The sequence below is a fragment of the Sander lucioperca genome, chromosome 10 (assembly GCF_008315115.2).
Source record: "Sander lucioperca isolate FBNREF2018 chromosome 10, SLUC_FBN_1.2, whole genome shotgun sequence".
Classification (NCBI taxonomy): domain Eukaryota; kingdom Metazoa; phylum Chordata; class Actinopteri; order Perciformes; family Percidae; genus Sander; species Sander lucioperca.
In genome coordinates this window covers 26,339,961-26,364,655 of record NC_050182.1, presented here as the reverse complement: position 1 = coordinate 26,364,655, position 24,695 = coordinate 26,339,961, and the positions used below count along the sequence as shown (strand labels likewise).

At 40.6% G+C, this 24,695-nt stretch overlaps 2 protein-coding genes across 3 annotated transcripts in view; both read right to left on the bottom strand.

The window, feature by feature from the left end:
* The window catches only part of otoa (otoancorin), a 22,403-nt gene extending 1,688 nt beyond the window's left edge, over positions 1–20,715 (bottom strand). For both annotated transcript variants that reach the window (XM_031299274.2, XM_036006053.1), the window contains exons 1-27: positions 20,548–20,715; positions 19,698–19,778; positions 19,518–19,579; positions 18,786–18,807; positions 18,513–18,561; positions 18,157–18,277; positions 17,876–17,938; positions 17,570–17,766; positions 17,353–17,486; positions 16,446–16,567; positions 16,198–16,337; positions 15,695–15,812; positions 15,377–15,583; positions 15,131–15,295; positions 14,861–15,001; positions 14,735–14,781; positions 13,512–13,632; positions 13,310–13,428; positions 13,065–13,206; positions 12,471–12,664; positions 12,300–12,390; positions 12,036–12,162; positions 11,743–11,930; positions 10,766–10,915; positions 10,532–10,674; positions 10,072–10,208; positions 6,979–7,076 (exon numbers count right to left, since the gene is read on the bottom strand). In XM_031299274.2, coding sequence (XP_031155134.1) covers positions 6,979–7,076; positions 10,072–10,208; positions 10,532–10,674; positions 10,766–10,915; positions 11,743–11,930; positions 12,036–12,162; positions 12,300–12,390; positions 12,471–12,664; positions 13,065–13,206; positions 13,310–13,428; positions 13,512–13,632; positions 14,735–14,781; positions 14,861–15,001; positions 15,131–15,295; positions 15,377–15,583; positions 15,695–15,812; positions 16,198–16,337; positions 16,446–16,567; positions 17,353–17,486; positions 17,570–17,766; positions 17,876–17,938; positions 18,157–18,277; positions 18,513–18,561; positions 18,786–18,807; positions 19,518–19,579; positions 19,698–19,755 — 3,156 coding nt within the window. In that variant the 5' untranslated portion in view covers positions 19,756–19,778; positions 20,548–20,715. The remainder of the gene's footprint in view (positions 1–6,978; positions 7,077–10,071; positions 10,209–10,531; positions 10,675–10,765; positions 10,916–11,742; positions 11,931–12,035; positions 12,163–12,299; positions 12,391–12,470; positions 12,665–13,064; positions 13,207–13,309; positions 13,429–13,511; positions 13,633–14,734; positions 14,782–14,860; positions 15,002–15,130; positions 15,296–15,376; positions 15,584–15,694; positions 15,813–16,197; positions 16,338–16,445; positions 16,568–17,352; positions 17,487–17,569; positions 17,767–17,875; positions 17,939–18,156; positions 18,278–18,512; positions 18,562–18,785; positions 18,808–19,517; positions 19,580–19,697; positions 19,779–20,547) is intronic.
* A 308-nt stretch (positions 20,716–21,023) lies between these two features.
* Positions 21,024–24,326, bottom strand: LOC116049532 (RIIa domain-containing protein 1). The gene is made up of 4 exons (XM_031299277.2): positions 24,015–24,326; positions 23,799–23,875; positions 22,959–23,005; positions 21,024–21,988 (listed from the first exon to the last, which is right to left on the bottom strand). The coding sequence occupies exons 1-4, from the start codon at positions 24,093–24,095 to the stop codon at positions 21,924–21,926; spliced, it is 270 nt and encodes an 89-aa protein (XP_031155137.1). The 5' UTR covers positions 24,096–24,326; the 3' UTR covers positions 21,024–21,923.
* Positions 24,327–24,695: the final 369 nt, after the last annotated feature.

Sequence of the window (24,695 nt, the reverse complement as noted above, 5' to 3'; positions counted from 1 at the left end):
AGAGTCATTATATAGTATGTTGAAAAAAGTAATAGTATAGCATGTCGAAAAAAGTCATAGCATAGTATGTTGAAAAAAGTAGTAAAAAAGTCATAGCATAGCGTTTTGTATATAGTATGTTGAAAAAAGTAGAAAAAAGTAAAAAAAAGTCCCAGTATGGTATGTTGAAATAAGTGAAAGTATAGCATGTCGAAAAAAGTGATAAAAAAGTCATAGTATATGTCGAAAAAAAGTGATAAAAAGTCATAGCATAGTGTGTCGAAAAAGACATAGTATAGTATGTCGAAAAAGTAATAATAAAGTCATAGTATATATAATATGTCGAAAAAAGTGATAAAAAAAGTCATAGTATAGCATGTCAAAAAAAGTGATAAAAAAAGTCATAGTATAGCATGTCAAAAAAAGTGATAAAAAAGTCATAGTATGGCATGTCGAAAACAGTGATAAAATGTCATTGTAGAGAATGTCGAAAAAAGTCATAGTATGTAAAAAAAAAAGCATGTCGAAAAAAGTAAAAAAAGTCATAGTATAGTATGTCGAAAAAAGTAATAGTATAGCATGTTGAAAAGAGTGATAAAAAAGTCATAGTATAGCATGTTGAAAAGAGTGATAAAAAAAGTCATAGTATAGCATGTTGAAAAGAGTGATAAAAATGTCATAGTATAGCATCTCAAAAACAGTGATAAAAAAGTCATAGTATGGCATGTCAAAAAAAGTCATAGTATGGCATGTCGAAAACAGTGATAAAAAAGTCATAGTATAGTATGTCGAAAAAATTGATAAAATGTCATTGTAGAGAATGTCGAAAAAAGTCATAGTAAAGCATGTCAAAAAAATCATAGTATACCATGTCGAAAAAAGTCATAAAAAAGTGATAGTAGAGAATGTCGAAAAAGTCATAGTATAGCATGTCAAAAAAATCATAGTATACCATGTCGAAAAAGTCATAGTATAGCATGTCGAAAAAAGTGATAAAAAAGTCACAGTATAGTATGTCGAAAAAAGTGATGAAAAGTCATAGTAGAGAATGTTGAAAAAGTCATGGTATAGTATGTTGAAAAAAATGATAAAAAAGTCATAGTATAGAACGTCGAAAAAAAGTGATAAAAAGTCATAGTATATGTCGAAAAAAGTCATAGTATATAGCATGTCGAAAAAAATGATAAAAAAGTCATAATATAGAATGTCGAAAATGTCATAGAATAGCATGTAGAAAAAAGTGATAAAAAACATAGTATAATATGTCGAAAAAGTCATAGTATAGTATGTTGAAAAAAGTGATGAAAAGTCATAGTAGAGAATGTTGAAAAAAGTTATGAAAAAGTCATAGTATATTGTGTCGAAAAAAGTGATAAAAAAGACATAGTATATTGTGTCGAAAAAAGTGATAAAAAAGACATAGTATATTGTGTCGAAAAAAGTGATAAAAAAGACATACTATAGTATGTCGAAAAAAGGCACAGTATACCTTGTCAAAAAAGTAATAAAAAAGTCATAGTTTGGTATGTCAAAAACGTGATAAAAAAAGTCAGAGTATACCATGTTAAAAAAGTCATAGTATAGTACGTCAAACAATTTATAAAAAAGTCATAGTATAGCATCTCGAAAAAAGTAATAAAAAAGTCATAGTATAGTTTGTCGAAAAAGTCATAGTATAGTATGTCAAAAAAAGTGATGAAAAGTCATAGTAGAGAATGTTGAAAAAAGTTATGAAAAAAGTCATAGTATACCTTGTCAAAAAAGTAATAAAAAAGTCAAGTTTGGTATGTCAAAAAAAGTGTTAAAAAAAGTCAGAATATACCATGTCAAAAAAGTGATAAAAAAGTCATAGTATAGTATATCGAAAAAGTCATAGAATAGCATGTAGAAAATGTGATAAAAACGTCATAGTTTAGCATGTCGAAAAAAGTGATAAAAAAAATCATAGTATAGTAAGTCGAAAAAAGTGATAACATTTTCTTATAAAAAAGTCATAGTATAGCATCTCGACAAGTGATAAAAAAGTCATGGTAGAGTATGTCGAAAAAGTCAAAGAATAGCATTTCGAGGGTGCCTGGATAGGTCAGTTGGTAGAGCGGGCGCCCATATATAGAGGTTTACTCCTCGAGGCAGCGGTCCCAGGTTCGACTCCGACCTGCGGTCCTTTGCTGCATGTCATACCCATAGCCAGTTAAAGAAATGGACCAACAGATCCGGAGACCAGTGAAGGATATTAGAAGCAGAAGAAGAATTTTCCGGTGAGGGCTGAGCGTTACTGCGCAGCCTCCAATTGAGCTTGAAGACGTAGATGTGACGTGAGCAACCTGTCTGCAAGTTGTAAGTCTTCTGGTAGCTGTGCCAAGAGAAATCTCAATTATTCTGAATCTTGCAGAGACGGAGAGCGTAGGTATATGTAAGGAGATAACATAGGCACAGGCTAATTATTGCTAACTAAAATGCTAGTTAACATTAGTAATTAAACTTAAACAGCTAATGTAAGTTCAAACTGCCTGCGAGCTTCTCCTGTACTATACGGTAATTCCTCTACTATGCGACAGTAAGTCGTGTGGTTATGACACAATCGTTAGCCTATCAAAAAATGCCATTAAAAAAGTCATAGTATAGTATGTCGAAAAAAGTGATGAAATGTCATTGTAGAGAATGTCGAAAAAAATCATAGTATAGCATGTCGAAAAAAGTCATAAAAAAGTGATAGTAGAGAATGTTGAAAAAGTCATAGTATAGTATGTCAAAAAAAGTCATAGCATTGTTTGTCGACCTCTCCTGGAACCATCACCTTATCGTGGTGGAGAGGTTTGTGTGTCCCTATGAACCTGAGGGCTGTGTTGTCTGGAGCTTTGTGCTCCTGGTAGGGTCTCCCAAGGCAAAGTGGTCTCAGGGGAGGGGCCAGACAAAGAATGGTTCAAAAACCCTATGAAAAAACGAGGTAGAGATGGAGTGACCCTGCCCGGAGGAAGCCCGGGGCCCCCGTCTGGAGCCAGGCCCAGATGGAGGGCCCGTCAGCGAGCGCCTGGTGGCCGGGTTTGCCACGGAGCCCGGCCGGGCACAGCCCGAAAAAGCTACGTGGCACCTCTCTCTCCAACCCATGGGCCCACCACCTGTGGGAGGAACCGCTGGGGTCGGGTGCGCTGCCACATGGGTGGCAGTGAAGGTCAGGGGCCTCGACGGACCAGACCCGGGCAGCAGACGCTGGCTCTGGGGACTTGGAACGTCACCTCTCTGTGGGGGAAGGAGCCGGAACTTGTGCGGGAGGTGGAGCGCTACCAGTTGGATCTGGTGGGGCTTACCTCTACGCACAGTCTCGGTTCTGGAACCATACTCCTGGATAGGGGTTGGACTCTTTTCTTCTCCGGAGTTGCCCAGGGTGTGAGGCGCCGGGCGGATGTGGGGATACTCACAAGCCCCCGGCTGAGCGCCGCTACGTTGGAGTTTACCCCGGTGGACGAGAGGGTCGCCTCCCTACGCCTGCGGGTTGTGGGGGGGAAAACTCTGACTGTTGTTTGTGCGTATGCACCAAACAAGAGCTCGGAGTATTCGGCCTTCTTGGAGACCTTGAATGGAGTCCTGTATGGGGCTCCAGTGGGGGACTCCATAGTTCTGCTGGGGGACTTCAACGCGCACGTGGGAAATGATGGAGACACATGGAGAGGCGTGATTGGGAGGAACGGCCTCCCTGATCTAAACCAGAGTGGTTGTTTGTTGTTGGACTTCTGTGCTAGTCATGGATTGTCTATAACGAACACCATGTTCGAACATAGGGATGCTCATAAGTGTACTTGGTACCAGAGCACCCTAGGCCAAAGGTCAATGATCGATTTTATAATCGTTTCATCTGATCTGAGGCCGTATGTTTTGGACACTCGGGTGAAGAGAGGGGCAGAACTGTCAACTGATCACCATCTGGTGGTGAGTTGGGTCAGAGGGTGTGGGAAGACTCTGGACAGACCTGGTAAGCCCAAACGGGTAGTGCGGGTAAATTGGGAACGTCTGGAGGAGGCCCCTGTCCGACAGACTTTCAACTCACACCTCCGGCGGAGCTTTTCGTGCATCCCTGTGGAGGCTGGGGGCATTGAACCTGAGTGGACAATGTTCAAAGTTTCCATTGCTGAAGCTGCAGCGGGGAGCTGTGGTCTTAGGGTCTTAGGTGCCTCAAGGGGCGGTAACCCACGAACACCGTGGTGGACACCGGTGGTCAGGGAAGCCGTCAGACTGAAGAAGGAGTCTTTCCGGGATATGTTATCCCAGAGGACTCCGGAGGCAGTTGCAAGGTACCGAAGGGCCCGAAGGGCTGCAGCCTCTGCCGTGAAAGAGGCAAAGCAGCGGGTGTGGGAGAGGTTCGGAGAAGACATGGAGAAGGACTTTCGGTCGGCACCAAGGTGCTTCTGGAAAACCGTTCGCCACCTCAGGAGGGGGAAGCGGGGAACCATCCAAGCTGTGTACAGTAAGGATGGGACGCTCTTGACCTCAACTGAGGAGGTAATAGGGCGGTGGAAGGAGCACTTTGAGGAACTCCTAAATCCGACTAATACGCCCTCTATGGTAGAGGCAGAGCTGGAGGATGATGGGGGATTGTCGTCAATTTCCCTGGTGGAAGTTGCTGAGGTAGTTAAACAACTCCACAGTGGCAAAGCCGCAGGGATTGATGAGATCCGTCCAGAAATGCTTAAAGCTCTGGGTGTGGAGGGGTTGTCTTGGTTGACACGCCTCTTCAACATTGCGTGGAAGTCGGGGACGGTGCCTAAGGAGTGGCAGACCGGGGTGGTGGTTCCCCTTTTCAAAAAGGGGGACCAGAGGGTGTGTGCCAATTACAGGGGTATCACACTTCTCAGCCTCCCCGGTAAAGTCTACTCCAAGGTGCTGGAAAGGAGGGTTCGGTCGATAGTCGAACCTCAGGTTGAAGAGGAACAATGCGGATTCCGTCCTGGTCGTGGAACAACGGACCAGATCTTTACTCTCGCAAGGATCCTGGAGGGAGCCTGGGAGTATGCCCAACCGGTCTACATGTGCTTTGTGGATCTGGAGAAGGCGTATGACCGGGTCCCCCGGGAGATACTGTGGGAGGTGCTGCGGGAGTATGGGATGAGGGGGTCCCTTCTCAGGGCCATCCAATCTCTGTACGACCAAAGCGAGAGCTGTGTCCGGGTTCTCGGCAGTAAGTCGGACTCGTTTCAGGTGAGAGTTGGCCTCCGCCAGGGCTGCGCTTTGTCACCAATCCTGTTTGTAGTATTTATGGACAGGATATCGAGGCGTAGTCGGGGTGGAGAGGGGTTGCAGTTTGGTGAGCTGGGGATCTCATCGCTGCTTTTTGCGGATGATGTGGTCCTGATGGCATCGTCGGCCTGTGACCTTCAGCACTCACTGGATCGGTTCGCAGCCGAGTGTGAAGCGGCTGGGATGAGGATCAGCACCTCTAAATCTGAGGCCATGGTTCTCAGCAGGAAACCGATGGAGTGCCTTCTCCAGGTAGGGAATGAGTCTTTACCCCAAGTGAAGGAGTTCAAGTACCTTGGGATATTGTTCGCGAGTGAGGGGACAATGGAGCGGGAGATTGGTCGGAGAATCGGCGCAGCGGGTGCGGTATTACACTCAATCTATCGCACCGTTGTGACGAAAAGAGAGCTGAGCCAGAAGGCAAAGCTCTCAATCTACCGGTCAGTTTTCGTTCCTACCCTCACCTATGGTCATGAAGGCTGGGTCATGACCGAAAGAACGAGATCCAGGGTACAAGCGGCCGAAATGGGTTTCCTCAGGAGGGTGGCTGGCGTCTCCCTTAGAGATAGGGTGAGAAGCTCAGTCATCCGTGAGGAGCTCGGAGTAGAGCCGCTGCTCCTTCGCGTCGAAAGGAGCCAGTTGAGGTGGTTCGGGCATCTGGTAAGGATGCCCCCTGGGCGCCTCCCTAGGGAGGTGTTCCAGGCATGTCCAGCTGGGAGGAGGCCTCGGGGAAGACCCAGGACTAGGTGGAGGGATTATATCTCCAACCTGGCCTGGGAACGCCTCGGGATCCCCCAGTCAGAGCTGGTTAATGTGGCTCGGGAAAGGGAAGTTTGGGGTCCCCTGCTGGAGCTGCTACCCCCGCGACCCGTTACCGGATAAGCGGAAGAAGATGGATGGATGGATGGATTGTTTGTCGAAACAAACGTGGCCAGCCACTTAAAAAGTCATAGTATAGTATATGCATTTGAGATTAAAGCAACACTATGTAACTTTTCCCTCTTCGGTCCCCCTACAGGTTGTCTCATTGGAACTACAGCTCACGCGGCTCGCTGCTTCGGTCCCCCTACAGGGTGTCATTGGAACTACAGCCGTGCAAGCTGTAGTTCCATTGAGACAACCTGTAGGGGGACCAAAGTGGGAAAAGTTACATAATGTTGCTTTAACTGAAAGAGCCCTGGTAAACTTCCCATTGAAGTAGCAAGAAAAAGCCTAAATAATTCGTGGTATCAATATATTGACCTCACTGTGACATGCAACATATTGATATATAATTTGTGTGGATAGAGTTAAAAAATGTAGGCATATCAGCAATTTGAAAAACTGGTACTTAAATGATCACATTGGCTGAAAGTATAAAACGAAAGTATATCTACGTTTTGACGTAAAAATTGTGTATAAGAAGTAAGAATTGTGGCCGTAAGAGCAAGTTAAAGAGAAAGTTTTAAGACGTTCTCGCTCTTTTGCACTGTAACTGTGACATCACCCACACTGAGCAGACCTTAAAACACAGAAAAAAGCCTAAAGAAGCACTAAATGTAAACAGTGATAACACAAAAACTGTAAAAGATATAAAAAAGCTGAATATTTTCTAATAGCTGAAGGTTTTTGTGAATAGTGTAAAGTTTGAATGACATCTGTAGATAAAAGTATGGGGGAGGAGTAGCATTTAGAAGTGGAAGAATCCTGAAGACAATTTAAAGATTGCTCCATTGTTACTGGATTTGCCTCCCAGCTGAAAGAACAAGGTTAAAGAAATGTACTCACAGCTAAGTTGTGTGGTGGTATGAACGGGATGCAGGACTCGCTGAGAAATGAGAAGACAGACGGGTCTAAAGAAGCCAACTCTGTTGCATCCAATCCAGCTGAGGGAGAAAAAACAGCTCATTAGTATTTTGTAGGAAGCTACTGAGCACAGAACACAACTAAAATTAAAGCTGCAAGCAGCGTTGGACGGGCCCTTGCACCTCTGCGCACGTCGGGGTTACTGGCGGACGCCGCTTCATGCGGTTGTGCACTTGCGCAACCCTCGGACTCAGCGCGCATGGTGGAGTGTGCGTCGATGGAAATGGTGTATTGCAAATGTTGTACCAAGTAAAGGGGGCGGGGCAAACCGATGGAAACAGAAACTCTCTGCTGAGTTCAATGATACCTCAAACAAGGGTATATATCAAATGGTCCAAAAGGTAAGAAAGGGAGCGTGGCTTAAGTAGAGGGTTATGGCTAAAGTATATATATACTATAGGGGGCTCTCTGCTGAGTTCAATGATACCTCACACAGGAGTCTATGAGAAACGGTTAATTAGTTGTGAAACAGGGCGTGGCTAAAGCAAAGGTGGCGAGGCAAACTGTCACCAATGAAAAAGGAACTCTCTGCTGAGTTCAATGATACATCACAGAAGAGTCTACGAGAAATGGGTCATAAGTTATATAAGGGGCCGTGGCTTAAGCATAGGGGGCGGGCCAAACCACCACCAATGAAAAAGGATCTCTCTGCTGAATTCAATGGTACCACACACAAGACTTTACTTTAAAGGGGTGATAGAATGCAAAACCGAGTTTACCTTGTCATAGTTGAATTACGACAGTTCGGTGGGTAAAATAGGCATACATAGTACCTCAAAGTCCCACTGACATCCCTTTCCTCTGCAAATCTCACAATTTGAAACTGCTGCTGAAAACGGGCAAATCTCAACAAAGCTCATAGTTGACGTCAACTCTGTGGCTCTACCTTATTTGGCTCTCTACCTTTTTCACGCCCCAAAATTTACATACCCCACTGACCTGAGATCAGCTAGTCTTCCAAATCTAGGTTGCGCAGATCTCAGAAATTTTATACATTGTTTGTCTGCTATTTCATTACTAAATTCACTAATGAGACTTTTTTATGCGAGAAATCAACTATGTAGAGCTCAAATATGGGCAGTTTTATGAAAATTGATGGCTAATTGAAAATTTTGTATGACTTTGGTTGAGTCGGACTTGAGAAGCTCCACAATCTGCCGTGACAGCCGGTGGCTGCCTGCTGGGTTTGCTGCCTTCCCGGTCAGCCTCTCCACCTTCACAGACCCACTGAGCTGGAGCTCTGTCAGGATCTCACACACAAGCTTAGCTACAAGCTGCGCTGTGTAGCCTACTTTAGAAAGAAGAAAGTTTGGAAGTTTATCAAGGATATTGAAAATGAACCACGGTCATAAATGCAGTGTTCCAGGCTGTACAATGGAATACTGGCCCAGAGAAGTGTTTAGAACGAGTAGATATCGGACAATGGAGCGGGACTTACTTACTGGATCTAAAGCAGCGGCGCAGAGGACGTGCCTGCAGGGCTTCACTCTCCGCTAAATGTCCCTGCGCTGACTAGCTACAGGGTGAGTTGTGATTCCTTGGTGGAGTTTATTTTATGTCCCAAGAGTAACGTTACAACAAAACTATTTGTAATAAAAGTGTCAAAACTTTGCATTGGTGTGGTTGTGTGTGCGCGCGACAGACTGGAGGATGAAACTGTAACAAAACTGTGTGTCTGGTGCTTTGTACAGTAACATTAGTTGGTGAGTTTATATGTTGGAGCAGAAATTAACTTTGAAGCCAGATGGGGATATTTTCTCTCGGCTGTTTTAGCCGCGCTGCAGCCGCTGCTCGTGCCCGGGCATGTCTGGGCATGTCTGTACTTTTGGAAGTCGGTAACGTTAATAGACAGTGTCTGTGTGTGTGTGTGTGTGTGTGTGTGTGTGTGCTGTGCGCCGGGCAGCGGTGTGTCTGTTTGTGTGCAACCAATCAGCGCGCAGCTCATCTAAATATTCATGAGCATACCTTATTATATGAGAAAACCTCTCGTTCATTCTAAAGCCAATTCACAGTGTTGCTTTAGGGAGCATAGAACAGCACCCGGGCCATTTTCAGCCCAACCAATGTTACATACCCTATTAGGAGACCTTAAGGAACAGTGTGAAATACCCTATATAATCATTCTATCACTCCTTTAAACAGTTAAAAAGTTATGGAAGAAGGCGTGGCCTAAGCACTGGGGCGTAGCTAGAGTATAGTGGGTGGCTCAATATTACATGTAGACAACACATCCTAAGTTTCATGTAAATCGGATGATGTTTGTCGTATGAGGCTGTTTTTCTGATGCCAGCAGGGGGCACTATAATTACGAGTCAATATTGACCTGTAGATGTCCTCAGGCTTGGACCCTTGTCAATCATGACAAATTTCGGCCAGATTGGACAATGTATACTGGAGTTACAACAACTTCCTTGTTCAGCGATAAATGCTCAAAATGGCCGCCACACCCACACCGTCTGTCAAAAAGTCTTGATTTTAATACCTTTTCATTGTTATGGTCTTGAAATGGCACTGAACAATTTTGAAGTTGATCGAATGAAATATCTAGGAGGAGTTCGTTAAATTATAGTGCCTTGACTTTTAGGCCTACTTCCTGCAAGTGGCGCTTTGACAATGAGTCAATATTGGCCTGTTGATGTCTTCTGGGTTGGACTCTTATGAATCACGAAAACTTGACTATGTGAAACGTACAGCAGGGGCTCAATTGTTTACGTTTCGTAGTGGGTGCTTCCGAGCCATTTGTGCACACCTATCTACGAAACCCTTAAAATATAAAATGTTGCACCAGGCCTGATGCATGTGCAAAGTTTTGTGAGTTTTTGAGTATGGGCAGGTCCCAAAAAAGGCGATTAATTGCGCAAAATAATAATTCAGTTTCAATAGGGCCTCTGCTGTAGTCGGCGCTCAGGCTCTAACCAGTTTCTGCACCAGCCAACACATCACAGTAGTTTTGAGGAATACTACAATGGGGTTTGATTTCCTGCAGTGAACAAAGAGTAGAGGTGATTATCTAACCAACAATGTTGCCCAGCTCAGACACTTGTGCTTCATTCCAGTTGTTGGGATTTCCAAATGCCGACACAGCAAGACTTTTCAACTGTTGTGTAACATTGAAGGAGCAATGAACACCACCCACTGAGCCCACAGCGTCCCTGTGACACAAACAAACACACACATTAAAAAAAATGGTCAAAGTATTTGATTCTGCTCTAGAGAATGCATACTCTGTGACAAAAAGCTTAAAAGAAATGCCACTATTCATTGTGAAATCAGATTTGCTACAAAACTATTGAAGCATCCAGAGATATTTGTTAGTAGAATTAGATATTAAAAATAGTGGGAAAAGGCATCACAGCTCTTGCATGATAGCTGAGGTTAAGTAAACACGTTTAGTTGCATGAGACAGTTCGTATAGTTGTTTTTTTCCCCTCTCTTGACCGATCTAAAATTTGTGAGTTCTGTGTGGTGCACACACTTGAAGGCGGCCATGTTGAGCTGCTTGATCTCGCTGGAGTTTAGGCCACAGATGAACTGGTTCAGTGCTACTATGTCTTCTGCTTCCAGGTGCTGCACTGTCAGGTTGTTATATTTAGCAACACCCTTCCACACCGCCTTCATCTATTGAGATGGGTAATCTTGATTAGTAAACATCATAATAATCGGCATATACAGTAAGTCATGAGCATATAAAGCTGCTTTTATGCTTCACCTGTGACTCATCCCAGCCACAGTGGGCAATTTCCTCCAGAGCATCCAGCGAGAAGGGGAGCTTCTCCAGTTCTGCGTTGGAGAAGCCCTGAGCTAAACATCCCATCTGCATCACCACACTCTCATTCATCTGTGACACTGCGCCAAATATCTGCACAATCACACAGAAATACTCAAATGAACCAGACTCAGAAAATGATTGTGGTGAACATTAAATGTTGGATTTGTATGTTCATATCATATTACTGTATAGATTAATACTTGCAATTACAGCTTAAAAAGGTTCCTTATTCCCATTTTGAATGAGTTTGTATATTAATATCTTTTAGTCATCACTGTTTTTTTACTTTTGCCACGATTAGTAGGAGGTTGACAGGGTCAAAAAAGGGGGAGGGTTTTTTTGTTGAAGGGAGGGCAGTCTGAAATGTTTGGTAGAGCTTTGGTAGAGGAGTTTCTCTAACACCAGATTTATAATTTCAGTCATCCTTCGAGCTACACAGAGTTGGGTCATGTGCCTGGTTTACATTGTTCAGCAAGTAGCTCTTGGTTCAAAAATAGACTGAATGTTCGAGACACACTTTTCAATGTTTGCCAAAAGTTCTGGTGTGAGAATTATTGTTCTATCTACACATTAGGTTTTAAGTTGTACATCATTTTAAATTATTTTTACCCTTTAGTTTTTATGATTAAACAAGTTGTACAAATTCAACATTATTTTGAGATATTAGGGGGGAGGGGTTGGGAGAGTTTTTTTTCAAGGGGAGGGTCCATTGAAAGTTTTTAATAAATAACTTTGTTAAAAAGTGAAGGTTCAGCCGCACTTCACAACAGTCCCTTATTGCAGTCACCTCACTGTCAACCCCACAATGAAACCCAAAGAATAAAAAAGAACAGAAATGTTAGAACGAGATAAAATTGTACCAGAGGAGTCCTCTGCTTCCTAAATGATCAGAACCAGGATCAGGGCTTCCACTATACCTTAGTTGCTTTTTTTAGTATGGCCAGTTGATCTGCATTATAGCCAGAGACGGCGCCAAGTGTTTCTAAAGTAGCAAGGAAGGTTTCGGCTGACATCTGATCCAGCTGTGCGGCTGTCCAGTAGACGTTGTCCATTCCCAATTCTTCAATCACCTCCACAGTGAGTGCTTTACCATCATTACTGTTGGCTGAGAGAGAGGTGAGAAATAGAAAAGTACAGTAGAATTTTTATTTTTTTATTAATATCACTAACCAAGAGAAAACCGACAGCACACAGGATGCATCTTCCTCACCTGCTCTCTTTTTACGCGCTGCATTTGATGTGGTGGTGGTGATGAGGCCGAAGACTTTCTTTCTCAGGGCGTCGGAGGTCTGTTTCAGGCTCAACTTCAGGAAATAGAGAACATCCTTCATCCAAGGCTGACAGAGGCAGAGAGATGGAAAATAAACAAAAAGGTATAATGAGAAATACATACACTAATCATGGAAACCAGAAAAGCACAGTGCTGAACTACTCGATTTTGAGTGATTTATTGATGAAAATGTCCTTATTGCACCTTATTGGGCAGAACAGATGTGGCATTGTCATCCAAAAGGAGGAGAGGACCCAGTGCTTCCATAGTCTCAGCTGACCAATTAGATGGATCCCTGCAGAAGATTAAAAAGAAGCGTCAGACTCTCTTGCTTTCTCTGCCGTAACTTCAGCATTCACAGGGAGCCTGTCCTACCCAAAAGTCTGCGTGACCAGCTGAATTATATCTGCCCTGTGGCGTTGAGGAATGTGCTGGCAGGAAGCCATGGCCTGGAGGCTGGAGTTGAAGACATCAGGGGCCATGAAGAGCAGTTGGGATGGCTGAAGCTCACACAAAAGCGGTCCAAGCCTGGACACATCCTCATTGGTCAGCTCAGATACGTTTTTCCCCTGCAAATGCACAGAAAATATCTAAGGATGTTGTTGCACACACAGACTCACAACGTGATAATAATAGGTTTGGAGCAGTAGGTATGGGCAGGTGACAATTTAAAGGAAAAACCTGAATAAAAATGTAGAGAAACATAATGAATGATGTGTCCATACAAGGCTCACTGAATGGTTTGATAAGTATATTATATGGCCTATAACACATTTCCAACCAATGTGTTAGACATCGGCCACCAAATTAATTAATATCTTTTGGTAGAGTTCCAAAGACTTCGACCATCGATGCTAAGGAGCATTTCTGCTGCTCTAACAGCTCCTGGTGGTTGAACACCTTACTGAGACTGAGAGTTTATGTTGGCTTTTCCTTTACTTTGTCAACCGTATGTGTCCTTATGTGTACATTGGCCAGGCAAAGCAGAGCTCTCTGGGTAAGTGCATTGCGAGACGGGGAACGTTGAGGTAATGAGCTCAGGTTGGCCTCGTTCATCTTGTCGAGGAAGACAGGACACACAGAGTCGGGCAAATCCTTCACCTTCAAAGGCCTGGGACAGTGTAAATAAGATAGATAGTTGGAGAGCCGTTACATTTTATAAAAGATTTTTTTTTTTTTTAAATAAAGTGATATAGAGAAAAGACTTTGTTTACGGCAGGTGAGGAAGTAAGTATGTGGGAATGTTTTTCATCTCCGCCTCAGTGATGGTTTTGAAGTAGTCGGTTCTCTTTTTCTCCAAAGTCGCAAAAAGCTTTCGGGCAACACACCCTGCCTGAAAGCACATGTTTGTTATTAACACGTGTGTTATATACATGTGTGTGTGTGTACATACTGTATGTGCGAGTAAACACATACCTGCACTTTGGAGAGCCACTGTGGAGTCTCTGAGATGGCCTGAATCATGGCTTGCGTGTCATTGTCTGCTACTTTGTCGATCATCTTACAGGTTACTCCCTGAAGGACTGAACCCAGCCTCCTGTCTCGGCCAATAATGTTTTGAATGTAAGCATGTAAAACAATGACAGACATGTACACACAGTAACAAGATCTATCTATCTACAGTGCTCAGCATAAATGAGTACACCCATGCTAAATTTGAATAAAAAGAGGAATAAAAAAATCATCTTTTGGAAATTGATCTTAATGCCTTAATTAAAAAGATGAGGAAAAATCCAACCTTTAAGGACACCAATTTTCTTTGTGAATGAATAATGTATCGTGAATAAATAAATGTTCTTCCTTAAAATACAGTGGGCAGCTATTAGTATTTTAAGGAAGAACATGTATTTATTTATGATACATTATTCATTCACAATGAAAATTGGTGTCCTTAAAGGTTGGATTTTTCCTCATTTTTTTTAATTAAGGCATTAAGTTCAATTTCCAAAAGATGATTTTTTATTCCTCTTTTTAGTCAAATTTAGCATGGGTTTACTCATTTATGCTGAGCACTGTATCTATCTATCTATCTATCTATCTATCTATCTATCTATCTATCTATCTATCTATCTATCTATCTATCTATCTATGTCTGTCTGTCTGTCTGTCTGTCTGTCTGTCTGTCTATCTATCTATCTATCTATGTCTGTCTGTCTGTCTGTCTGTCTGTCTGTCTGTCTATCTATCTATCTATCTATGTCTGTCTGTCTGTCTGTCTGTCTGTCTGTCTATCTATCTATCTATAATAAGCCTGTATTAGACATACATTTGGTAAAGCTTACTTTGTTTTGTTCCTTTTTGGTTTTTGTGGAGACTCAGAAGTGATGATTTAAATCAATTTTCTCAACATGAAGACACAGTTTTCTGCCAATGTTAGAACATTTATTTAAGTTTTTACTGTTAATCTTTTAACATATAATAATTTCATATATGATATTTTGATATTTGGTAACCAATATTTAATGTTAAAGAGACACACTAAAGATTTGAAACCAAGTTTTTACACCAATTTGAATTAACACCTCTGCTAGTCCCAATAGAAACCATTTGAGCCCTATCAGATGTTTTTTTGCAAGGCTTTTGTATTGATTTGTATTAAATAGGGTTAGTGTTATTTTGTTCACTGCTGTATAACTTACCATTGAAGCATATTTTGATTGTGCATCTTTTTTGCCAGGAAAGCTGCCTAAGGAAAAAAAAACACAGTCGGAAACATTGCACCAATTTTTGTGTTGTGGGAGTTAGGAGGTATTCAGGGACATTACCTGTGCCCGATTCCACATTTTATCCACCACTTGGTTCAAAGAGGTGATGTTTGCTTTGTCCAACTTGTTTAGAGGAAGGCTACGAAGCAAAGGGCCTGACATTTTCTGCACCAGCTCTGAGGGAACCACGTCTCGGAGTAGCTACAGGGAAACCTTTGATTATTTCTAAAATTATGTTCACAGTGTTTATAAATGGTATATAAAACAAACAATCCTTTATTTGATATTGATATCTTAATCAATAAAGTTAGCTTCTCTCTCCTTACTCACCCCCTGCAGCATGGCCATCAGCTGCCCCTTCCTCATCCGCTTAGAGATGTTCTTCAGGCCCTCTGTATCATTCAGGATCTCCTTGACATGCTTGAGCACACAGCTTGGCAAATCTTCTGCAACTGATTGAAGGGCTATCAGGTCCTTACCGGACACTGTTTTACACTAAGGGAAAGCAGAATGAGATAAGTATGGAGCAAGTGAGAGCATGTGAGAGATAAGCTCCCAGCAGCCATATAGGCTCACCTCTTTGCCCAGCAGTTTCTGGACCAGGGTGCGCCGCTGGCCTCGTTTCCATGGGACGGTGTTGTTTTGGACAAATTCCTTGAGAACTTTGTCAGGGATCTCGGACAGTTGTTTGGAAGACAGCAAGTTAACGCTGCTACCGAGCCCGAGTAATGCTTCAGCGCTGCTGGCATTTGACATCACAGACTTGACAAGAGCCTTCTTCAGCTTGAGTCAGGAGAGGAAAAAAAGACCAACGGATTACTGAGAATCATGAAAATTCGTTACTTCTGTCCTGGCTGAGGGGGACATGGGTGAAAGTTTGGGTAAGAAAAATACCTGTGTGATTTTGGGATTGCTGCCATCATCGCAGTTGTTAAGCTCAGAGAGGAGTTTCCGGCTGAAGTCAGGAGTCAAGTCTAGAGCAGCGGAATAATGACAGGCCAGTATGCCGAGCCTGACGAGGTTCAAAGACAAAAATGTAGTGATAATTCCAACCTGTAAATTTAATAAGCTCTCTACAGTATAATGTCAAGTTCCATCATTTGTATACAGAATTATTATTATAATGAGTGTATTTTTCTCTCTCTTATAATGAGTGAGTGTCTGTAATAATACTCTCTCCCTTATATATTACTGAGATGTTTTCTCCTTATAAAACCCCAAAGCTACCCCAAAGATCACACATTCAGGGTAAACAGTGTTTTTTATGTTTTCAGTTTTTATTTTATCATTGTTTTTTACTGTAAAGCAATTTGAAACTATGTTTTGAAAGGTGCTGTATAAATAAAGTTAGTATTATTATGCACTAATAATGTACACATTCATGCACTAATACACACTTGTCCACATTCTCAGCAAACGTCTTTCCACCAAAGCACCCTTGAAATTTTTGGAAAAACTTCTCGCCCAGGCTGGGTTTCATGTCAGTGGTCATACTCGTGGCAGATTTGAACTTGGCTGAGCGGAAGTATGCACACAGCTAGAAGAGAAAGTGAAGGAAACAAACCAATAGAGCTACAAATTAAAATCTTGTAATTTGCCATTCCCAGTTTCATTGCTCTTCATCCTTCTTTGCAAACCCTCTTACCTGTTCTTTGGGAGAAGAATCAACATCGTTTGGTGCTAAACGGGTGACGTAAGGTCCCATCATGTTCAACGCATCCAAGTTCAGCCATTCCAGTTTTCCAGGTTTGCAGCACTGCATTGGCACTACATAGTAAATGAGGCTGTTACAAGTCACATTCATGCTTAACAGAAAAGTGACGTCAGGAAAAAGGCAGGAAACAAGACTTCACAACGACCCATGAAGGATTTATGGGTAAGATGTGGGTGTTTGCTGTACCAATAATTGTCGCCAGCGCTGGAGACTTTCACCTGCCTGTTACACTTGACATGGTCTTTGATTTGCATGATTTCCTGGATTTAAGTCCCATCTAAACAAACACATTTGCAAACATACAAAGTGCGTGCCACAAACACGCATAGCCGATGCATCATTTCTCCAACACAAACAATCCACCACTGTGCTTTCTTTGTTCTCATCACACCTTTTTCTCTGGCCTGTTTTATTTAATGATGCGATTTTCCACTGGCTGTGTATTACTGGCATGTAAAAGGCTTGTTTACCTCCCGCTCTTCCTCTCTGTCTCTGTTATTTTTATCTGGTTTACTTTATTTCAGCTGCTTCAATCACCTTTTTTCTGCTTATCTCCCTCTTTTTAACTGCAGCCTCTTCATCTCTCGAGTGCTAGTGTTTCCCCTTTGTGTTGTCACTTCAACTTTAGAAGGGGTTTAGAAGGTCTTCCCTTCTATCTTTACCACTTTGCACTCCCTATCTTTTCTAGCTTCTGGGCCCTCTTTCTTTCATCTTTCTGTTTAACATACGAATATTAATGTATCTGTTTTTGTCATGAATAGTTATACTGTAGTATGTTTGACTAGATTTTATTGTAGAAAGTGTTTTTTTGACATGATGGGCTTAACTTATTTCTTACTTGATTTGGAGTTACATGGTGGGATCATTGTACAGTTGAAGTAATTCTGGGTGATCTGCTCTTTTCCCCATTTTACCACTTCAGTCCTTTGGTCTATAGACATGTCACCATACACCTCCCTCAGCATCTCCATCCTGGAAATGACCACCAATTTTACAATTTTAAGAAAAGCTGCTGAGAGACAGTGGACCAAGTAATTGAATAAAAGCACACTCACATCTTTTTCAGGTGTTCGCGCATTCCTACATTGGTAGGAAGGTTCATTTCTCTTAAAGGCATACCCTGCAGCGCAGGTTTGGCAGCCCACAGCAGTGTGTCATAGTCGTCTAAGGTCATGTTGTTTCCACTCTGTGAGGTCAAAGTTGCCCAGGACAGAGGGGCCACAAATGCTTGCATGTAACATGCAGATGCCACCTGAGGGAATGAGAGAGATGGCAGGAATCATGAGACTGCCAGAGATCTGCATTGGTTTATGATCATGCTTTCTTTTCTTAAGATCTTGGCATTAGTGGGGAGTACTGACAGAGGAGTTCCTCATCAGCTTGATCATGGTTGGAAGATTGCTGAAATTCCACATATCGTTTGTCTAAAAAAGATATAGAGGGAAAAGTGACAACTAATGCATGCTGGCTAACACAGGTACAGCTAAGACAACTGATGAAAAAAATTACCCATCAGTCATTAACATAAATATTTAAATGCTGCAAATAATCAACAGCCAACAATTATTTACATTATTTTTATGTGAAGAAATCTAATGTGGTTTAAATGATTGAGTGTGTGTGTGTGTGTGTGTGTTCACACCATTTTATCGACTTGTGGGTTTTTGTTGGCTCCATCAGGAAAGACTGACTGCATGACATTGACAAATGTAGATATGAGGGTGTCGGATTGCTTAGAGTTTCTGTATGACATAGGCAAGTCACTGAAAGAGAAACGAGAGATTTTGGTGAGTAGAAATAGTTTTCAAAATTAGATATTGATTCATTTCATCCTTTATTCATCCGGTAAAATTCCATTTTCGCATTTTTCAGCAACACTTACAATACAATACATATCTTTATAAAAAAAGGCAGCTAAACATTTGAACAAGCTTACTTTTTTTTGCCTCTTTAAGAAAATTAACCAAACACACAACAGACACACACTTACAGAATTACCTGTTATTGAAGATAGTTTTCAGCTGCATCAACATAGGCGCCGGGTATCCTGTAACATAGCAACCCTCCATATTTACATGTTGAACAGGTCAAACACATCAGTACTGGTCTTTGCCATGTATTAGTTGTCACTCATGTTACATAGGGCACTCATGATGCGCGCAATCATACTCTCACATTCATACACTAAGTACTATGATTAGGCAAACACAGTCTTTTCTTCTCTCTCACACAAATTCATTTGATAAAAAAGTGCATTGAGAGTTCCCTCACCCTTCATTAGGCACTTCCTTATCTGATGGAAAAAGACAGACAAAACATCATCAGATGTTTAAGGTAAGATATTTAACTGTTTAAAAACGGGTTGGAAAATTACTAAAACTGCTAACAATGTAAAACATGCTAAGAGGCCCAAAGGTGACAGTCATGGTGTAGAATAGACTGATGGAAACAGCTACTGACATGGAGCTGTGATGTTCTGTAAAAGCGTAAGACACAGTGGGTATTCATGGAGATGAAACAAGATGAAGGTACCGATGTGCAAGTAGGTCATAGTACACAATTATTTTACTCTCTGTGACAGAATGGAATTCACCTTTTTTTGTTAAACTTGATTATTTTACAAATAAAAAGATGTTATAAATTTAGATAGTTAATACTTTGTCAATGGTTAATAATTGTTTTGTAAACCATCTATAGACATTATTGGGATGCTATTATAAAGTTGCAAGTAATGCTTATAATGATTAAAAAGTGGTTTATAAAGGATAAAGTAACTAAATTAATTTTGGCCCAATAACATTTTTTTGGTGATCTATAAAAGAGATGATTATTTGTAAAACTTGATTCCCATGAATGCTTGCATCTACATACCCATCATCACTGTCCTGCACAAATTAGAATGACTTCAGGAATGGAAAAACACAATGTGATGATCAAATATTATTATTGCAAAAGACAGCTATCTTTGCCTGAGAAAACTGACAAAGAAAATTAGGTACATACCAGATTTTGGGCCATGTCTGTGAAGTCACATTTATTTGCAGGCAACTCTTTTGGTGGGGTGGCTGAACAGGTAGTAATGAATAATTATGAAAAGACACACATTTATGAACTCATTAACAACATGCATGCATTTGGCCAGTTACAAGAGGAGATGATACATGTAATGATGTTGTAGCTTACCCAAAACTTCACAGGTCATGATGAGTAGAAAGAAAAATGGTCTTCCTTTTGTGGCCATGATAAAAAAAAAGACCTGCCTGCCTGTTGAAGATGAGGACATCTTTCAAAGTGGGCATTAGTATCAACACATATTACAAGTGATTTACATACTTTGCATTTGGTTTCTTTCCATAACAGAAAAAAAAATTATCACGTTTTATTAGTTCTCTGGTTGTTATGGAACCTAAATCTATGCGAGCCACCTCCAGTTTTCTAACATACTTCCTCCTCTGAGGATTCGTGATCTAGTTACCACCTTTGTTTCTCATCCTATGGGAGGCTCCACTGACTTTGGGCAATAACATGCTGTGAAAAACATGTTCAGAACGTACATTATGTACTTCTGCTTTCCCCTTTTTCCTCCATCATTTTTGCACAAACACAAACTTTGTTCCATCTAAAGCATTTGCATGTTCGTAGTTTGCCTTCATTTAATTTGTTTGCTTCCCATTGATTTGACTTCTCATTTAAATATGCTCAATGATGACCACAAACGGTGGAGTAAAAATAAGAAAAATTATAATAATGATTACCTCTTAAATTACACATGGTCCCAAGACCTTATACAGACTCTTGTAAAGTCAGAAAAGAATGTCTAATTATTTACTTGCTGGTTATATAATCACAGATATTCATCATTCATCATAAAATAATCATTGAAACAAAAAGACATGTATTATCAGTATTCATTTCAGCAATGGTACTGCTTCAACATAATTACATACCTGACACTATCAACACATCACAAAGACTGAACAAGAAAATAAAGGACTTGAGAACTTGATTTGTGTAATAATTAGTTATTACTTACAGAATCTGCGTCTGCTCCCTGGTAGATTCTAGAAACAACGCAATTTAAAAAGCAGGATATCGACAAAGTGAAGATGTGCGTGTTGTTCCTCTGCCTCTCTCTCACGTCTGATGTGAGTTGGCTGGGTGGTTACCTGTCCTCAGTTAAAGCAGGTGCATGGTACTGATGCTATACAGTGTGTGTGTGTGTGTGTGTGTGTGAGAGAGAGCGAGAGAGAGAGAGAGAGAGAGAGAGAGAGAGAGAGAGAGAGAGAGAGAGAGACAGGGGTTATGAAATATTTTTATGTCAACCAGGAATGAACAAACCATTGTTAGACAAAGGTGAGATAATCCTATAAAAGTTGTTGAAGGATTCTTATCGAGTGAAGAAACTAAAGTTTTCATTCTAATTTTTTCAGAAAACCAAACAAATCTGACACAATGATACACAAAGCTGAGAGACAAGCTGACAGTAGATCATAAAGGAATGAGTCTTGGTTGGACGAGAAGTTGTACATTTATTTTTGAGGTTATGTAACAGGATGTGATAATTATTTATTAGACCATACATCATGTCAATTCACAGAAATGGCTGTTACGCCAAATAAAATGACCTAGCCAAAAACAAACAAAGGAAGATAACTACATGGCAAAAGCTCCATTAACAGTAGCTTTTGAGAATTTAGCGGTGATACAGAACACACTTCAATGTTAAGGCCACTGCAGGTGCAGGTGTGATGTCAGCTAGATGCTAAATCCAGTTCAATGGGAAAACCCCACATTAATCTCAGACATTCAAAGTCAGTAAATTTTCCTCATACAATTTTTACTTGTTTTTACAGTCTATAGTTTTTCTTTCCCACACAAATGTGAATCCAATTTTTCAATGGCACAAAAATAAATATGTATATAAAATAAGGAACAGGACATAAAACATCAGAAAAAGAATTTGAAGGAAGACAGACAGAAAAGAGAAAAACTCTACTACTGACTATAGTATGTCCACTCAACAACTGGGACCACAATGCAGACCACGACTAATGGTTCTGGTGGAAAAGGTAGTTGCAAGCAGTTAACATAAACTATAGCTTTCAGTATATCTCTTCACAATTATATTGGTGATGTGACAACATGATGTGACAAATAGCACGCAGTGTACTGTGTGTGTAATACACACAGGACATTCTCTTCTCATTAACCTTTAATCACACTCATGAGGAACAGCCGTTACCATCTTACCTATTAGCTAACTTCCTGTGCGTGTATGATAGGAAATCTGACACTACAAACAATTGAACAATTACTGGACTAACGCAAATGTATATGTGTCTTTGTTGTTACTAAAATAGAGTCCATACATGAAAGACACAAAGGAGAAGCACCGTGACTGGGTGTGTTTCACTTCATGTTTCCTTCCATTTTGGAGCCAATAACTGCATGGAGGTTTGGGTTGGTGAAGTAATCTGAAAAAGACCATTGACACTTGTTAGTGGGTAAAATGAGGCGTGTGTGTGTTAACAGTATTTTTCAATTTGGATCCCCAATAGTTATTACCTTGGCAACAACTACACTTCCTTGGGTCCGTTTAAAGGATAAGGCTAGAGTTATTTCAGATTTTTCTTTTAGATTTTTATCGTCAACAAATTCCACAAAACAAAAACAAAAACCAACTATGCATTAGTCCATCTCTCATATTTTCTGATGTCCCTACCCTGTCAGTGGCACTCCCTGTCGGTGGCCACAGTCCCATTCATTTCTACTAGATGTAAGTTGATCTCTAAAAATGCCTCATAAATTTTCATTTTTTAAAAAGGCTCAGAAAGAAAATACTAAAGCAGTTGGGCACATACGTTTTTAGCTATTGTTATTTAAACTACGTAGAGTCAAAAGTGCATTTGTTTCGGCCTATTTTCAACACCTTTGATGATTAAATTGTTTTTTGAAAAAAACAATAGAGGTCTAAGGCAGTGGTTCCCTAAATTTCCATGTGAGGGACACCTAAACTGACACAAATTAGACCATAGCCCATACCATAGAAAAGCCCATACCATAGAAAATCTGATAGGATTTTCGCTTTTAGATGTTTTATTAAAAAGGGTGTATTAAACACAAAATAGTCATTATGTTACTTATGGATGAAATTATACTGAAAATAAAGCATTCTCCTTTTTGCTGGGGACCCCCTGGAACTCCCAGGGGTCCTTGGTCCCCACTTTGGAAACCATTGGTCTAAGGCACGGATCATAAGCTATATCGGGCTTTAGTTACACAGACGAAAATTGTTAGTAGGATCAATTTATTGTTGTCTTTTCAAGGGACAACTCAATAAAATTACATCATAAACAAAGGTGACATAGAAAACAATCGACTGTGTGTGTGTGTGTGTGTGTGTGTGTGTGTGTGTGTGTGTGTGTGTGTGTCTGTGTATATTACCTGCAGCAAACTCACGGATGTCAGCGGGCATTTTAAGAAGCACATCTCTGTGAGATGACAGGAAATGTGAATAGTAACTGCACAACTACAGTATGACACCTGTTAAGGAGTCTGTGAGTGTTTTAAAACTAAAAGTTTTCTTCTTCTGATATTCCTCAGATATACTTGTTGCCTGAGGCAGAAGAATCTGGGACTAAAGGCTGTTTCTTTAAAAGAAGCTGCATAGAGGCTTAAGACACATTAACCTAAAAGCAGCCGAGACTTTGAGTTAATTTGTTTGTGAATTGAGCAAATGAAGCATATTCTGGTAAATAACATGATGTTGTATATAGTAAAATAGGTCACATACATATTTAAAACATATTTGCATTAACCTTTGATAAGGCTTTAATAATTAACAATTTTTAAAGCACATAGTTGGGCATTATTTTATTTAGAATTTTAGATGTTGATATATTGAAATATCAATTTGCCAAGGGGAAAATCCTTCTGTCACACATGTAGCCTAAATACAGTAAGACCTACTGTTACTATCTGTAATTCACTTAAGGTTGCCTCTATTGTTTATTTGCTGGTTTCTGTTATCATACCTTCTATTAAATAGTTAGCAATGAAAATGAGGCACTACGCTAAGATTAGGAGGAGATACAAGATCAGATTTCTTAGAGATATTTACAAAGGCTGGCATTGATAAGTTTGGACTTATTTTATCCTTGAAAGAGCTTGAGCATGTTGGGTTTCTTTTCGCCTCAGTCTCGAACACAATTAACTAGCAATAGTAAAGTTTAACAGCGTACACCGTGAGCAAAAACAACAAAAGATGAGCTAAAGTTAACTGACCTCAGAAAGTCGCCTATCAATACCTCTACTTCTGGATGCGACCTCAAATAATTCTCGTTGTCGATTCTCGTTTTAATCTGAGAATCAAAAGAAAATGCATGTCAGGCTTGCTAATCAACAGCATACAAATCAAGCTGCGGTTTGTGGCTAGCTAACGTTAATGTAGAGTTAGCTAGCTTTTTAGCGCAGTAAAATCCACCCGGGTGTTAACGTTACCTTGAAATGTTGCAGTTTCTCTTGCTGTTCAGCACTTAATACACCGACGTCTAGTTTCGCCAAACTGCCCTTTCCAGCCATCTTTTCTCTACAGATGTTCGTCTAATGATTTACCATACTGGTAGTCTAAAATTGGTATTTAAACGTTTGAAGCCATATTACGCAGAAAAAAATTGTCGCCTGTTACTGACAAGGCTGCGGTCTGGTAACTATTGTTACTATGGAAACGACCTCCAGCAATTAAGGACTGTGTCCGCGAGGTGGCAGCATATGAGAGGATAACAGACTGTAACAGGATAACTAGTTCTCATTTTTTGTTGTTTTGTAAATAAAATTAATCCACTTTTTAAAGTGGGAATAATTTAAGGAATACAAAATAGGAAAATAGTAGTGTTATGTCAGTGTAGAGCCTCATAAAAAAAACTATAGGCTACAACTTTCTGACTTCTGTATTCCTTGCAAGAACAGTAAATCACCATGGTGGCTGTAGTGCAGTTTTTTCACTGAACTTTTCTATCATATTAAAAGGTGTTCTCTGAATCTCTTTCCGGAGGATAGGTGACTGGTGAACTGTTTAGATTTAGCTACATTGTCATTAAAAACTATTTACAAGATCCTTTTGATTTTTGTCTTTTAGTATCCCAACATGCTGATGGGCCTGTAACTCCCTGTTCTTTCCAC